The 16,770-nt window shown below is 31.1% G+C and overlaps 2 protein-coding genes across 2 annotated transcripts; one reads left to right on the top strand and one right to left on the bottom strand.

Annotated features, from left to right (window-relative positions):
- Window positions 1-1,384: 1,384 nt before the first annotated feature.
- On the bottom strand, window positions 1,385-5,050 carry LOC126743545 (BRCA2-interacting transcriptional repressor EMSY). The gene is made up of 5 exons (XM_050450686.1): window positions 4,837-5,050; window positions 4,608-4,782; window positions 3,525-4,555; window positions 1,690-1,995; window positions 1,385-1,630 (listed from the first exon to the last, which is right to left on the bottom strand). The coding sequence occupies exons 1-5, from the start codon at window positions 4,895-4,897 to the stop codon at window positions 1,614-1,616; spliced, it is 1,590 nt and encodes a 529-aa protein (XP_050306643.1). The 5' UTR covers window positions 4,898-5,050; the 3' UTR covers window positions 1,385-1,613.
- Window positions 5,051-8,495: 3,445 nt separating this feature from the next.
- On the top strand, window positions 8,496-14,050 carry LOC126743550 (protein Mo25). The gene is made up of 5 exons (XM_050450693.1): window positions 8,496-9,087; window positions 12,814-12,982; window positions 13,033-13,197; window positions 13,257-13,361; window positions 13,419-14,050. The coding sequence occupies exons 1-5, from the start codon at window positions 8,699-8,701 to the stop codon at window positions 13,599-13,601; spliced, it is 1,011 nt and encodes a 336-aa protein (XP_050306650.1). The 5' UTR covers window positions 8,496-8,698; the 3' UTR covers window positions 13,602-14,050.
- The last annotated feature ends 2,720 nt before the right edge of the window (window positions 14,051-16,770 follow it).

The raw sequence follows: 16,770 nt of genomic DNA, 5'->3' as shown, positions 1-16,770 counted from the left end.
AAACCAAATTTATGAAAAACAAGGTAACATCTTCCACAACATAACCCAAAGACTAATCCAAAACCCATTTTATTTAAATTCTTTTTTTACTCAAAAAGAATTTAAATAAATTTAAAATTAAAAACTGCCAGAAGTTTCAGCCTTCCAACTTTCAGCCAACACTTTCGCTCGGAAAAACACTACCTCTATCCTAAACCTATCCTTAAAAATTTTCTTCTCTCCCACACCTCATCCTACAGGTTGCATCAAAGAAAAATTTAGTTTTTAGAAAATTAACATAAAATCAACACCTAGAGGAATATATCAGAATATAGGCGAAAATAAACCAGCTGGCAGACGAAGTGCTGACCATGAGGCAAAAATTTTGAAGCACCTGTGTGGTGATTTGAAGACTCGTCAATTATCCGCTGTCACAGATCCAGCGATGCTGGCTGGCTGGCGAGTTTTTAAGTGGCCCTATAAAAAAATTCTAATGGCGTTAGATTAGATCCGGAGAACGTGGGGGCCATAAAATCGCATCTGTCGCTTCATTTACTACGACATTTTGGATTACACGTTTTTTGTTATAGCTACTGAACGCGGTTCCTGAAATTGTTGCAAGAACTCCACAATACATTTTCAATGAACTGGTCGATTTTGATGTTGATGGTTAAACAGTTGAGCCCATTCTATTAGCACTTTCATTCTTCGCTAAAAATGTAATTTGAGCAACTATACCGGCTGCGTATTATGGTGGCAATATAAATCTCGGAAGTTATAATCTGGGTAAAAATATACATTCAAAATAAATCATCTTCAATCATCATCAATAATCACTCGACCCCTCTTTCCATTTAAGATTTTTGGGGTGTCTAACCCTCATTGCAGGGTAGGGCTTTAAGGGATGAAACTAATAATGGTAAAAACTGTTTCTCTAAAAAATCGACGGTTTTGAGAGTTTTTTTTTGTAAAGGATCTGGAGTGTCCTAAATTGTCTAATTTTCAATATACTTTTAACTAAAATACATTTCTCCTATTTATTTCGAATGAATCTCAAAATCAATATTGTAAGTAGAAATTACATTGTTATTAAGCAAATGACATTAAGAAATAAGCATATACATGCTTATTACATTATCTTGCTTATTTAATAAAAACTGTCTATTGCTACAGTAAACAAACATGCCAAACTTAAAAAAAAAGTACACATTATTATGAAAAATTTTCATTAAACTTCTATACCCCGTATCTCGAAATCTTAACAAATTATCATCCTGCTGTAAGAAATGTGGACACTCATGGGGAGAAGTGTTGTCTCGGTGGAATATCGGATTTTCAATGTTTTTAGGATACTCAAAGTATTAACTCTGATGCAAAATGTTATGTACAGGAATAAAAAGCAAGCTTTAAAAGTTTCTGGCCTTTTAATTTAATTTGGCCTATATATTTAAAATATTATTAATTAAATGTACAAAATTGCTACTTACAAAACTTAATAAATAAATTAGCTTACATTTAAAATTTGATCTTATTCCTATTCCTATTGAAATTTAACATCACTGGTGTGAAAGGTAATATCTTCTCTCTTATTAATAATTTAAAAAAAAATCACACTATTACATACCTATTGGAGATCAAATAACAGACCAACCTATAAACAACAAAAATACAACTGAAAAGCTGCATTATAAATGCTTAAACTTTACTTACTTGACAAATCATGGTCTGCATTAAGACTCTCTCCATCAATGACATCACAGCTAATTTCTTCAACTATTTCATATGTGTCTTCATCATTTGACTCTGTAGAACTACCAGTATTATCCATATTTTCCTCTCTTAATTCTAGAGTATTGTATACAGCATCTTTCATTTCATAATTATTATCTATAGAGTTCATTTCTACTACATTATCCTCAAAATGAGAAATATGTGCTTCTGCCTCAATTTCAATAATTTCTGTTTTTGCTTGTTCCATTGTCGGAGATACTGGTTTTGGCTCAATTTGACTTAAGGCTGTGGGAATTTAAAAAATTACATACTGATAAAGATGTGTCAGTATTTATAATATTAAAATTAAGTAATTTTAGTTTGCATAGTAGTTCAGTATAAAACACAATTTTAAATGATCTGTTTTTTATCTAAAAGAAATGTTGAAGATATCTGAATTTTTAGAACGGAATGTTATAAACTAATTTTATTTGTTTCCTATAAAGAACCTGGTGCCGATTTTAATGAGTGTCCCATTATTTACTAGTTTCATTTTTTGATAAAAAGATGTTAGACACTCCCAATAAATTGAAACCTCAAAGGACTTAATAAAAATGATATTATTATGAAAATAATCTGATAAATGAATGCCTAATATTTTCAACAAGAATTTTAAGCACCACTTCTTAGTTTGGTAGCTGTGTTAATTATAATATTTTATCTTTGTATATATCTGTAAGAAATTATTAATCTTTTCATGTCACCAGTAGTTAAAAGTAATAGTTTAAAGTCTTCAATGCTGCAGGGTGAAATTTCCAATAATTTTAAAAAAGTTTGTATTATGTAACATTTTGGCTTTTATTATAAATTTGTGTTTGCAGAAAGGATTTTTCCTGAGAAGTTGGAAATGACTAAGGTGGTATTTTCGTTTAAGAATGTTGACTATAATGAATAGAAATTATAGGAATATAGCAATGTCAAAAGTTCTAAAGTTGCAATTCAAAAACATTGAATAATATTAAAAAATTGTACAATGCATGGAAAGGAACTGCATTATGTAAATTTCAAAATCAGGTTGTAGCTGCCATTGATGAGGGCTAGCATATTATATTATTAATAGATTTTTGCTGTGCTTTTGGTTATATAAATCATACATTTTACTTCTCAATGATATTTCTAATACAGGGGATGTCATCAGAATAATTCTCCGACTGGGATCATTGACATCCTTACTGATTATATTCAAGACAAGTATTCTTTAAGATATGTCTGTAAGATAGATCTAATGATGTAATCTACTACCCACAGGCAGGATATTTTATTAATAATGCTCAGATACTCACCAAAGAGTAATTTATCAAAGAAATACATAGAATGTTTGTAACATCTTCAATTACTTATCACAAGTTCTCTTAAGTCATTCATTTTTAAAAAGAGGCTCAAGAATTTAATTTTTTTCTCATGAATTTTCATTAGAATGCAAAGACTTATGTATTTTTACTTTATTATATTTGTAAATAGGAAGTAGGTAGACTTTGATATCTTTATAATATAAGTATTTATATTTTTTCTTTGTATGTCTCTTGCCTCTATTTCTCTATATTTTCCTCTTTTGACTTTCTCTTTGTTTAGAGAACTGTTTTTATATATGTATATGTGCATTGTACTTAGGAAATAATACTTTTAATGGAATTCAAAAAAACATATCATAAATAAAGCTGTACTAAAAAATAGACAATAATAAAAGAAGTTCCTAGGCTTATTACTACATGAAAGTTTTCAGTATATTTTTAATTCATTTTCTATTCACAGAAATCCATACAAATTCTACTTACTTAGTTTATCCTTCTCCAATTTCCCTAGCTGAACTGCTGCTGCTGGTAAAACTTTCAAACTGCCTCCTTTTGGGTGTAACATTTGCAACTGAGACAGTGGAATTACTTTTTTGCCAGAATTGCCTTGGATTGTCACCATTTTTGGCTTTTGCACTGAAATATTTTGCAGGGGCTTTATTGGCATTTGCATCGCGGAATTTGGCAAAATTTTAAATTTTTCTACATTCAACTTTGCCAGCTTATTTACTGAAAGTGAGAGAGTTTTTTGAGCAACTTGAGGAGGTTCAACTGTGATTATCTCTTCTTCATTATCAATAGGGACCTTGTGTTCTAATATGACTAAATCAGAATCTAGTTTCAGATTACTTGGAACTGAATGGGGCTGTTGTTGATTATTATGAGACTGAGGTCCCCAAACTCTAACATTTTGAGGAATATTCATTTTAGCAGGGGGATTTATGTTGTTTGGAGATGATATTCTTTGAACAAACTGAAGTTCTTGGACAGGATTCCTTATTTCTTGTAAATTAATGTGTTTTGAAGGTATATCTTGTGCAAGTTTCACACTGTTTGTATGATGTATGAAATTTGTTTCTTGTATGGGCTTCCTGATCTCAACAGTTTGTGTTTCAGGTATTTTGAATCTTGGTTTGAGCTTTTTTGATATTTGTCTATAAACTTGTTGAATCTTAGCTGAAGCCAATCCCTTGGGACCTAACAAACCATTTTCAGCAATATTATGGCACCTGCGTTTCTTATGTTCCTCTTTAGGTACTTCTGGGACTCTAAAACCACTAATTTTCCCATTCTCAGCTGGAGATGCCAATGGAGGAGACACATGTACTGCCACAGCCCTTTTTCTCTCAGTGTTTGATGGTAAGGGCAAGGTTTCATTATGTTTTGATGTCACTTCAGATGACTCATCTGCTATAACTGAATATGGTGTTATAGGTGGGGCTCTGCTGAGTAATGGTATTTTTCTTCGCCCCTCCTGAGCCCATTCTTCAATGGTGTTTATGTGACCTGTAATACTGTTACAAAATGTTATTCATGCAATAATGAATTACAAATTTAAGTACGTACTAGTAAGCGATAGTATTAAGTTTTTCATCATTAATGGCTCGTCTTACTTCAGCTTTGTGCCTTTCACTTGAAATGTTAAGTAATATCCCAGTTTCAGTTAAGATTTGCTTTCTTTTACTATCCAATGCGCCCTGAGCTCTTAAGGCCGATACTAATGCAGCATACGCTTCCAATTCTAAAATTCAATCGAGTCAAGTATAAATTTAGTTTGGACATTTTGGAGGCTCACCTAAATGCCTCAAGTTTTGCAAGGATTCATCCTCGGTCATATCCAACAAAACCGGCCACATTTTAAACAAGCATATATTTTACCGGATTTATTTTTTATTATGGAATATAATATACATGTTTGTAGTCAAGAAGATAAATATATTATTTATATAGTAATCACTGTAGAATATAAAAAAGATATAAACAATAACAAAACCAACAACTGTCAAAGATTGAATTGAGGTTAAGTGTTGCATATGACATTCAAGACTGACTAATGTCTATCCCATAATGGAATAGCATAGGCGCATAATAGGTCAATTACAAGCCGAACATAACTTTTCCCTATCTTTAAGTCAGGAGTAAGAAATATGGAGGAGAACTATCGCCTATTCTCCATTTTGTTTAACTTTTCCCATCCTTCATTATCCAACTTGCATTAATAGAAACCTGTTTCACCATTTGTATCTAATCAGCATGGTTTTTGGTATGGTACGGGGCTAAAAATTGCGAACATCAACTTAATGTAATCTACACAGATTTTGATAAGACCTTCGTTGAAAAATTGAAACTTTATAAAATAAGCTTTCATAAACATCAAGTAGAATTTTTAATTTCCTACTTATTAGATGAACCGCAATTTGTCTAGTTCAGTGGGTTCAGTTCTTCTACCTATATTCCACTAGGGAGCACCAGTTGAGGATTGTCCATTTTACTCAATTTTAGTTTTTGAGTTTTATTAATAAAATTTCTACGAGTATTGGCAGTAAGTTTCTACTGTTTGTCGATGACATGAAGGTTTTTCTTTTTAAAAATCGTCATTACTGCATGCAGATATTGATAAGGTTTATAAATGGTGTGAAGTTAACAGAGTCTCACTTAACCTCCAGAAATGTAAGAAGATGCCGATTTCTTTGCTCAAAATATGTGATTGACTTTGTTTATGTAATAAATGCTACCACACTTCCAAATTGTGACTCTGTCGGTGACCCGGGGGTCTGTGTTGATAAAGAGCCTTTCATGCCCATGTAAATACCACCATAAGACCATAGGCTTCATGATAAGATAAACTGAACTATTTTTTAATACTTTAAGTAGAACAATTTTCTTCAACTTCCTAGTAAAAGTATGCCTACTATATGCATGTTATCTCGACAACTCAAGAACCACTTTAAAAAAAAATCTATTTATTAAATATTAAAATTTAAACTGGCATAGTTTCTGCCTATAATTATTCTGTAATTATTATGTTTTTTACAATAAAACTTAAACCTATTTATACTAAATCTAACTGCTGACTACGTGAGAACTGTAGATTCCATAATATGGTGTGATCCGATTCAAGGATGCTGATTTAGTGGTTCCCATGAGAAAGGTCGCCCACGTGCATGGGAAGATCCAATATAAAATGCATCTTTATTATGGTTTCCTAATTATGCAGTCCATATTAAGAGGCTCGATTCGATTTGGTACAAATATATTCAATGTTTATATCAATATATTCTCTTATCTTAACACTTATGGTACTAATTTGGCCAAGAAAGAGCCGCTATATATAGAGCATGCAACTGCTTTAATGATGTTCAGTTACGATGAGCTGTTTAGCATGACTTTGAATAATTTTAAAATTTCTTATCGAATTTGTGTCCTGTTTTTTTTTTTTTTATTCTTTATTCAAGAAATTTACAAATCAAAACTTACATATTAGTAAACATTATTATTATTATAAATTCTTACAGGTTTAAATTGCACCTAGGTAAGCATACCTGTGTGTGCAATAAATAAATATTGTATAACGAATTGGATCAAAATTGGCATCTATATAATATGTAAATATCAAAACAATTTAATTATTTTACACGAAAATAGCGTACTACATACTTATTGATGTATTAGAGAAACTTCAAAAAAAGACTTAAGTTATTACAAATGAATTGTTTGACATTTTTATTAAAAAGTTTTTTGTTTTTTAAATTCCTGATATCTAGTGGAATTAGGTTGTAAAATTTGGGTGCTAAATAGGTGGCAAATCTGAGATTGAGATTTCTTTTTGATGAAGGTATTTTTAAGTGTTTGTTAATGTTTTGCCTAGTGTTGTGTTTGTGTTGTATAAAATGTGTTTTAATCCAATCTTTTAAATAAGTAAATTTACAAAGAGACAATACGTGCAGTGCACGAATACTGCAGGTTTCAGTAGAGTAAAGGTGAGAGGTGGGAAACAGTCTTGCTTTTTTAAAAATAACTTTAAGAATATAGTTTTGACTAGTCCTTAGCTGTTCTAGATTGCTAGAATACATACCGCCCCACACCAATATCCCATAGGCAAGTAATGGTTCAACAAATGCTTTGTATGTCATAATAGTTGTTTTTTTGTTTAATATTTCACGCAAAATATAAAATTTTGGAATTAAACTTCTTATTTTATTCCGCAAATATAGCACATGTTGATCCCACTTTAGGTGTAAATGAATTACTATACCCAGGTATTTTATTGACTTAGTTTCTTTAATTCGTGATGTGTTGTTTATTTCTATTGAACTATAATCCGGACGGTTCGCTTCGGTTAGTGAAAAAGCCATATAGCAAGTTTTGTCTATGTTAAGTGATAGTTTAAATGTGTCAAAATAATTTTTTACAACTTCAAAACCAGCCTTAAGTTTTTCTTTAGCATCAAACCACGAGTTTCCCCAAAAAATAATGGCGGTGTCATCTGCATATGCAAAAATTTTTGCGTTTAGTATGTTTAGTTCACACAAGGAATTAATATAAATATTAAAAAGTGTTGGACCCAGGGCGGTTTCCTGCGGTACTCCACATGTTATAGTTTCCGCCTCACTAATAACGCTTCCAATCTTTACATGCTGCGTTCGACCAGAAAGGTAGCTGGCAAAGACATCCAACACAGAGCCACGCACCCCATATGACTCCAATGTTTGAAGGAGTATGGTATGCGACACCGTGTCGAATGCCTTAGCCAGATCCAGAAATAATACCAAACATTTATCTCCATCATCAAGTGTTTGTGCTATATGGCTAGTTAAATTAAATAATGCATCGTTCGTGCTTACTCCCGGGATAAAACCAAATTGATTTTGTGATAAGAGATTGTTGGCAGTAAGAAAGTTAACCAATCTCTCGTTAAGTTGGACAATAAAACTTTGAATTTAAATGTTATTCTTGTATGCTCTCTTTACTGCGTTACTGTACACATTGCTCTGTAACGGTACTTTTTGCTTGCGTGCCATTCAATATCGTACCAAAGTCAGCCGCACCGTAACTCAAACATTTATCATTACTTCACTAGCTGAGATCGGTTCAGATTAAAATAGTATTGACTAAGTTAGTGACCTAAGGAGAAGTAAGGAGGAATGAGCCAAGATGTAATTTGACAAGGTGTTTATTTGCTATTTAACTCCATGGTTAGCATATTATTTTTCAGCTTTATAATTGGGACACGTGTTTGAAAACGCTATTTTCTTCTCCTAAAGCAGATCTAGTACGCAAAATAAATCTTGTTTGCACGCTGACCGCCCAGCATTAAGCAAACAACGCGAAACGAAATTCGAGTACAAGCCAAATGACTTTGATCTGTATTTGTGTGAAAACATACCTTAAGATCAGTGCTACCAAAAGAAAAAATCCGACAGATGACAAAGACAGACGTCAAAATTCCTCAAGCGTGAACATGTGTTGGCATTTTGCCTGTCAAAATAAATTCATCATCAAAAAAAGATAAATTCCCACTAAAAACAACTTTAAAACGCTGTTATTAATATACTGAATCAGTGAAATGAATGAAACGTTGTTTTAGCCCCTACTTTGCCCCACGATTCTATCTATGAACGGCTTGTTTTGAATTTGGCCGAAAACAACCCGCAGAAATGCCACTGTTTGGAAAGTCGCAAAAGGGCCCCGCAGAAGTAGTTAAAGCCCTAAAAGAGGCGGTGAATTCACTAGAAAAGGGCGACCGGAAGGCAGAGAAAGCCCAAGAGGATGTATCCAAGAACCTGGTATTGATTAAAAACATGTTATATGGTACTTCAGAATCAGAGCCCCAGACAGACATTATTGTGGCCCAGTTGGCTCAAGAGTTGTATAACAGTAACTTACTGCTGATGTTAATTCAGAACCTAAATCGTATTGACTTTGAGGGCAAGAAAGATGTGGCACAAGTGTTTAATAACATTCTAAGGAGGCAAATCGGCACCAGGTGTCCCACAGTTGAATATATTTGTACCAAATCAGAAATATTATTTACACTCATGAGTGGGTAAGTACCAAAACTACTTTAACATGATTATTGTGTATTATGTGCATATCAGTTCTCACATTAGACCTTAATGTTCAAACAATTGATAGATTAAAGTCCAACCCCAAATTAAATAACTATTGCTTATTATTTAAGGCAAATATTTTTTATTATTTGGTCCTAGTTCCTATATATTGTTGATAAATGAATCAATCAGATATTGCTATTATTGCTAGGTATTAAGTGCCTACATCGGGTAGTGCTACCCCAAATCACTATGTAATTAAATATAAATTATCAAAGTAATAACATGACTAATTGTACTCGAATATAGTATTCTCCAAATGGTATAGAGTGGGCAGTTAGTATGTTAGGAACAATAAATCATATCTCTGCTTAATCTCTGATGTTTGAATGTTAAATTTTACTTGTTCAACAGGGCTTGAAAGAACATTACAGAAGTTTTAAAATGGAAACATTTTTTTTTAAATATATAAAAAAATTAAAGATCTAGTTATAACAACATTACGATAGTTTTATTATCTAAATTTAAGTTTCAAAACTCATTCAGAACTTTCTGCCATCAATTCAATGAGTTACTTATGGTTAAATTAAAATTATCATTATGAATTCTAGAAGCTATATTGAAATTGTAATTGATTTTGAGCATATGTAACTGGGATGTGTATATGTGTATCCTATATTAAAACCACTAAAACCAACTTCCTCATTATTTACTATTTATTCCACTGAATCACACCTTATTTCTACTATTTTTTCTTAATCTAAATTTTAAAATGTGACTAATACTGACTATAAGATTGGCGCTAACAATAATATCATATTGTTTTATTTAGTGAAATTTTATTTATATTATCCCAACCAAATCCCAAATAAAAAATGTGTTTTAGATTTATTACTTTTTCATGTTACATCTTTTGTAATTTACTTTCTAGGCTTGAGACAAACATCAGCTATACCAACAGAACATTTATTTGATTTATAATTTCATACCTTAGCAAATTACATTTAATAATGCAACATCACTAAAGTCTAGTCTACATATAACTCAGATTTTAAAAACTGTGTTACTTGCTTTTATTTTTGAGTAAAATAACTTCATGAAAAAAATTATCAAGATGGTTTTTACTTAAGTCTATCTAAGATAAAAATGTTGGTTAAGTAAAGAATCCAGAAAGCAAAGACCTTTTTCACTAAGCACAGCATTTAAAGCAGTGTTGTCAGTTGGCTTTCGGGAGGGTTTAAGCACAAATGATGCAATGTTTGCCTTTCTGGAAGATCTTTATTTAAGCTTGAATATTGGTGATGCAGCTGTTAGTGACTTCTCTAAAGCATTTCATTGCATAAATCACAAAGTATTACTTGGTGAGCTCCTCTGCTATGGTTTTGCTCTAGAATGGTTTGAATCATTCTTCTCTGGTAGAAGGCAAATTTTCAAATTAATGGATGAATTATCTGCTGTAAGCTCAATAGATCATGGAGTTTCCCAGGGTTCCATGCTTGGCCTTGTTTTATTCCTTCTCTATATTAATGGCCTTGCATCTCTTGACATAGGAGTTCATTTCACAATTTTTGTACTTGACACCACCATTCTATAGACTCATAAAGATTATGATTAATGGTAATTGTAGGGAGGGATTTAGGTAGGGTTAAGCAATGGTGTGATTCTAATCTCCTGTTTCTAAACATACATAAAATAAATTATTGGGTTTTAAGTTTGTTTGCACTGATCAGATAAATATACAGGATACGAACTGGAAATAAACAGCTGCAAAAAAATTCTTGGAATTTTTTAGGAAATGATAGACTGAAATTTCATGACTACATTTTAGCCTTGAGACAGAAACAGGCTAGTGGGTATTATACTGTTAGGATTGTGACAAATGAACTTGGATCTGAAGCTGCTAAATCAGTGTATTATTATTCTCTTACTGAAAGTCACTTGCGCTATGGAATTGCTTTTTGAGGCTGCTGCTGCTAATATCTCTTCAATTCTGTTTTTGTTTTCCAGAAAACAGTAATTAGTTTTGAGTTTCAAGGGTTAAGTTGGATGTGGGGTCAAGTAAAATATATCCTCAAAAATTAGACACTTAGTAGAATCATCAAAAGATACACCAATGTTCTACTTTATACTGTCAAATGGAAAGCCTTGATTTTTGTTCACCCTGAAGAAGGCCGAAACATATTTGTAAATATAGGCTGAAATGTTGGCATTAAAGAGAAAAAGGATTTAAATGGCTTGGACTTTACTCGACCCACATAAAATAAAACTCAAAACCAATAAATTGGGTCACTAAAATAACATATTAAGAGCAATTAGGTATGTTTGTTGTAAATCACCTAAAGAGACCTGTAAGCCTTTATTAGGGTAGTTCGGTTTGTTTACATTGGAAACAATATGATTAATTTATAAAAAGTACAAATTGCATTTTATAGTCATACTGGATATTTTGATCATGACTAAATAAACCATGTGTGCAAGCTTTTGATCTTGATTTGTTTCTTTTTTTTCTTGTAATTTTTTTAAATTTGTTTCTGGTGATAACTTTAATTATTGTGACAATTTTGTTATATATTTATGAATTCTGCCTTTTTGCATTTTGCTTGGTTTAATTTATTCACCTTTTTGTATTTTATTCCTATTTGTCACCTATTATTACTGTTTATATTTAGGTACATTTTAATCACTATTTAGTTGCTCTTTAAGTGCTGTAGTAGGGAGCTTTATCCACAAATACTTTGCATTTTATTATAATAAAGCGTGTTTTAAGGCAAGGCTAACTAATAAAAATTTGAGATACCTATTATAAAGTATTATTCCACATAGTTATTATAGAGTCATATAATAATGTTTCACTAAAAAACAAAGAGAGAATATTTTAGTCAAACCATACAGGCTTACCTTCAGGAGGTCAACCTTGAAAAAGTCATTGGGGTCAGAGAAGAGTATTAAAAATAAATAAAGGTAACCTTTCCTGAGTTACTAGATGTGTGAAAGCCATTAGTTAAAATAGGTAAAAATTTGTAGCCCCAGAACAGAATAGAAGCCCTCTAAATAAGAAAAGAATTAATGCAACACATCTAAAGCCATAATATTCAGCATACTCAAGTATTTAAGCAAAATACCATCACTAACAAAGTGAGAAGCTTTTAATAAGTTTGAGAGATAGTTTCTCCATAAATTGTTAAATTAGAATTACTTTTGCCTATATTAGACATGTCAAAAAAATTTCATACTAGTCAAGCTAAATGGAAAATAGAGGTGGAATATTTCATGTAAAGCTATTATGGTTTCCTCTGATAAGCACCAGGGTTTTGTTTTCAACATCTTTTCAATACATATTTTCATTGACTGAATCAATCAATATTTTATTCTATTCCTAAAACTTTGCCAGGCTTTTGCCTCATAGAATTTACATGTTTCCATTAATATGTCAAAAATAATTTCTCAATATTTGACTTGCACCTCAGGTATGGAATACCATTCTGTGATGTTGCTAATAACTGACTGTTGAATAAGGCACTTTGGGATTTGAATAATTTTGATCCTATAAAAATTAATTAATTTATTATATTGTCCTTAACCAATTGTATTTCTGACTAATTTTAATGTTTTTGCACTATTACAAACACATTCCCTATACTGAAAAATTATTTAAACTCTACAACCTACCTTTTTTTTTTGTAAAAATGATGACTTAAAATAAATCTTACATTAACTTTCAGGTATGAGCACCAAGAAATTGCATTAAACTGTGGTACAATGTTACGAGAATGTGCAAGATATGAAGCCCTAGCAAAGATAATGTTATATTCAGAGGACTTTTATAACTTTTTCCGGTACGTTGAAGTGTCCACGTTCGATATCGCTTCGGATGCATTTTCCACTTTTAAGGTAAAACGGTTTACGAAATTAAACATAATAATTAACCATTAATCTTTTAGGAACTTCTGACTAGGCACAAAATCCTGAGTGCCGACTTTTTAGAAGTAAACTATGACAAAGTGTTTAGCCATTACCAGAGACTGTTGAATTCTGAAAATTATGTTACGAGGCGTCAAAGCCTTAAGTTGCTCGGAGAGCTGCTTTTAGATAGGCATAATTTTACTGTAAGTCGGTATTGTTTGATTAAAATCGTTTAGTTTTATGCATTTTAATTGGATTTTAGGTCATGACTAGGTATATTTCCAATCCAGAAAATTTAAAACTCATGATGAATATGTTAAAGGAGAGATCTAGAAATATCCAGTTTGAGGCCTTCCATGTTTTTAAGGTATGAGAGCCTTGATAAATAGATTTATAGATTTAATTAATAGATTTGAATTTGCAGGTATTTGTAGCAAATCCAAACAAGCCAAAACCAATATTGGATATTCTGTTAAGGAACCAGGACAAATTGGTTGAATTTTTAATGAAGTTCCATACGGATCGAGCTGAAGATGAGCAGTTTAACGACGAGAAAGCGTATCTTATTAGGCAAATTAAAGAGCTTAAACCATTACCTGGACATTAAAGCACCTTCTTATTGTTCTTGTAATTTTTTTATTCCTATTGTAATAATTATTACTGTTGCTAGATTTGATTATTAATTATGAGACAAATATTGATTAATGAGATATTTAATCCATGTTTGTTGACTTATAGAAAATACAATATGTATAGCGACTCCTCGGCTTGAGTATACTTTATTGATAATATTATGATTTAGAACGATCAAAATATAGATAGTTTAGTATATTATTTCGCTATAGCAAGAGACACTTTTACTTTTAAATCAAAATTGTTTAATCTAATTAAATCTATAAAATATACGGATTCGGGCGGTGACGAGTAAACTACTGCCTTTATTTAAGCCTAAGTTGTAAAGTCTGCTTTTTAATTCGAACTAGTTGGCCAATTCAAGTATAAATTTTATTTATTATAATTTACAAGTATTGATAATAAAGTTCACTGTATTATTTATTTATTGTTTTATGTGAATTAAAAATAAGCGTAATAATGGAAATGCCCTATAAAAAGTAAAATTATAATCGAAATACAAGTTATTGAACGCCATCACGTTACAAACTTTAACAAAAATTTTTGAAATTTGGACAGGTAAAACGCGATGTACAGATTGATGTTGAAATCAATCAAATTGCTGCATTTTAAAGTGTTCATTTGATTTGATTTAACTAATACAATAGATCTGAACTATTCCAGTGATTATAAACATTGAAAATTTTTAAAACATTCCAATTGGGTCATTCCCTTGGTAGCGATTTTTATTCGATTTATTAAGATAACTCTAAATGTCGTGTCGGGGTCATTATCAGAATAATATTGTCATAAAAAAATTGTGGAAAATAAGGTCTTATGTTTTGAAAAAGAAAATAGTGATCAGTGTCTTCAAGATGCTCAAACTAAAATGTATATTCTTCTAAAATCAAATAAGTCTTTAAAAGAACAATTAAACAAAAAAGACTTGGACTTAAATAATGAAAGAAAAGAAAAAGATGACTTTAGAGCCGAACTTAGGGAAGAGATTAATAAATTATCTCGGGAAATATCTGCGAGCCAGTCTTATTTATTAAGACAATGGCGTAACGACTTAGAAGAGTCAGCTTTGGAACAAGAACTAAAAATGGATAATACTTTAAATGAAAAAAGAAGTGACATTCAAGAGCTTAGTGCTACTAAATTTGTTCTGAAGGAAAGGGTTGTTGCCCATATAGAAAGAGTTAATCTACTTCAAAAGGAACTAGAAGACATGAAGTTAATCAACCGTGAAATGATTGTATCACTAAAAACATTAGAAGCAGAAAATCGTTCAGGAGTGCGAAAATAAACTGATTTAAGATGGTGATAAATAATAAGTTTGTTAGTGGATCAAGTGCGAAACCAAATTATCGAAGTGTACATATCCAAACTGAAGGTACAACAGAGGTTCTTAACTGTAAGTCAATTAGTGCTAATAATGGCAACTATCCTGTAGTTTCCTCTCTTAATAAGAAGAAGAAAATACTATCTTTAGGTGACCAGAAGGGCCACTATTTAGATAAATTGTTAAGCAGCCTTTTAAAAGATGTTTCTATAGAGTCTATTATCAAACCGCATGCTATGTTTAGTAATGTTATGGAAAATATACTCGACTTAACAAAGAACTTTACACTGGATGATCATATGATGACCTAATCAAAAACAAGTTCCTAATATTTAAAGATATAAACAGCTACCTAAAACACATGGGTCATACAAATGTTATAGTTTTATCTGTTAAATATAATAATAAGTTTATATCTAGTTAGTAAATTTATTACCAAAATGAGCAATTATATAAAAAAAATAAGTTTTTTTTTTTGCAAGGAAATTTTGCTTTCTTGGATATAAACTGCAACCTTAATTCACTTAAAAATAAACTCACTCAAATATTTACAAGAAATCACAATAAAAATATGATTGCAACTTGAAACCTTGCAACCCAGAACGTATGCAGTTGAGGATAAAAATGATAATAGCCTTGAGGAAATTAATGTAGATCTTAATAGTGCATTAAGTAGCATAGTTCAATCAAATTTTCCAAGAACAAAATATCCAAACCTGAAATTTTTATAACTGTACATTTTTTTAAACCTGTGTTAATGCATGATTATCTATTAGAGAAAAAAATCTTTGAATTCTGTGTCATCTCCTCAAAATTGTTAAATGTTTTTGTCATTTGGATATACCGATCGCCTAACTCAGATTTTGACGTGTTTTTAAATAAACTAGAAGCACTGCTATCAATATTTCCAACATCTTCAACGGTGATTCTAGCAGGTGACTTACATACATTTTTATGACTCGGATGTAACCACAACCATAAGACTGACTAATTTATTTAATACTTTTAATCTAGTCATGCGTGTTAAAAGTCCAACTCGTGCAACACAGTTTTTGTCTAGATTAATAGATTATGTATGTTCTAAAGTTTACTGTTCTGTCATTAATGAGGCCTTGTCGGATCATTATGCTGCTCTATGTGCGTTTGACATTTCTGTAGAAAAACCAGCAAGATCTACGTATTTAGTTGAACAAACTGTGATAGTGTGATAGGTTTTATCAGCGATGTAATAATGCTTCTTTGGAAGATGTTTTGATGTTCCAAAGATCATATAGGGAAATTTCACACCACTTAAAATAGTTTTTTACCTTAAATTTAATACAGTTTTTTAACCAGGCGTTTTCTGTTAGAAAAATTAAATAAAAATCATCGTTTACAAAAGGATTAAAGTCATCCTCTAAAAATCTTAAAATTCTACATCAGGAAATTCACGGATAACCACTACTTTCATACTTATTTTAACAATTATCGTTATATCTATAGAAGACTCATAACACTTGCAAAGGATTTCTATTATAGAAACCGTCTAACAAGTGCATCTAACAAGCAAAAGGAGAGTTGGTCAATAGTAAACGATACTCGTAAAAAAAAACAATTTTCCTCAAACATTAATGAAAGTGAATTATCTCTCAACTTATTAAATGAATTCTATTGTTCTATAGCTGAAAATCTAACTAGAAATATAACCCAACCTTCTGATCCTCTTAGCTTTCTAGAATTTTTAACTATTTACACGAGTTAAAAATTAATTTTTCTTCATTCCCACTAACCAGAACTAAAACAACCATATTGGACATTAAAAATAAACATTGCTCAGGGG

Source organism: Anthonomus grandis, chromosome 13 (assembly GCF_022605725.1).
Source record: "Anthonomus grandis grandis chromosome 13, icAntGran1.3, whole genome shotgun sequence".
Taxonomy (NCBI): domain Eukaryota; kingdom Metazoa; phylum Arthropoda; class Insecta; order Coleoptera; family Curculionidae; genus Anthonomus; species Anthonomus grandis.
Note: the sequence above shows the minus strand (reverse complement) of the source record. Positions and strands in the feature narration are given on the sequence as shown.

Bases quoted from the DNA above. Each gene is read 5' to 3' on its own strand.
- LOC126743545 (XM_050450686.1), bottom strand. From the start codon at position 4,897: ATGTGGCCGGTTTTGTTGGATATGACCGAGGATGAATCCTTGCAAAAC. The intron at 4,783-4,836 runs GTGAGCCTCCAA...ATTGAATTTTAG, and splicing joins GCAAAACTTGAGGCATTTAG to AATTGGAAGCGTATGCTGCA. The intron at 4,556-4,607 runs GTACGTACTTAA...ATTTTGTAACAG, and splicing joins CTTAATACTATCGCTTACTA to TATTACAGGTCACATAAACA.
- LOC126743550 (XM_050450693.1), top strand. From the start codon at position 8,699: ATGCCACTGTTTGGAAAGTCGCAAAAGGGCCCCGCAGAAGTAGTTAAA. The intron at 9,088-12,813 runs GTAAGTACCAAA...ATTAACTTTCAG, and splicing joins TTATTTACACTCATGAGTGG to GTATGAGCACCAAGAAATTG. The intron at 13,198-13,256 runs GTAAGTCGGTAT...ATTGGATTTTAG, and splicing joins TAGATAGGCATAATTTTACT to GTCATGACTAGGTATATTTC.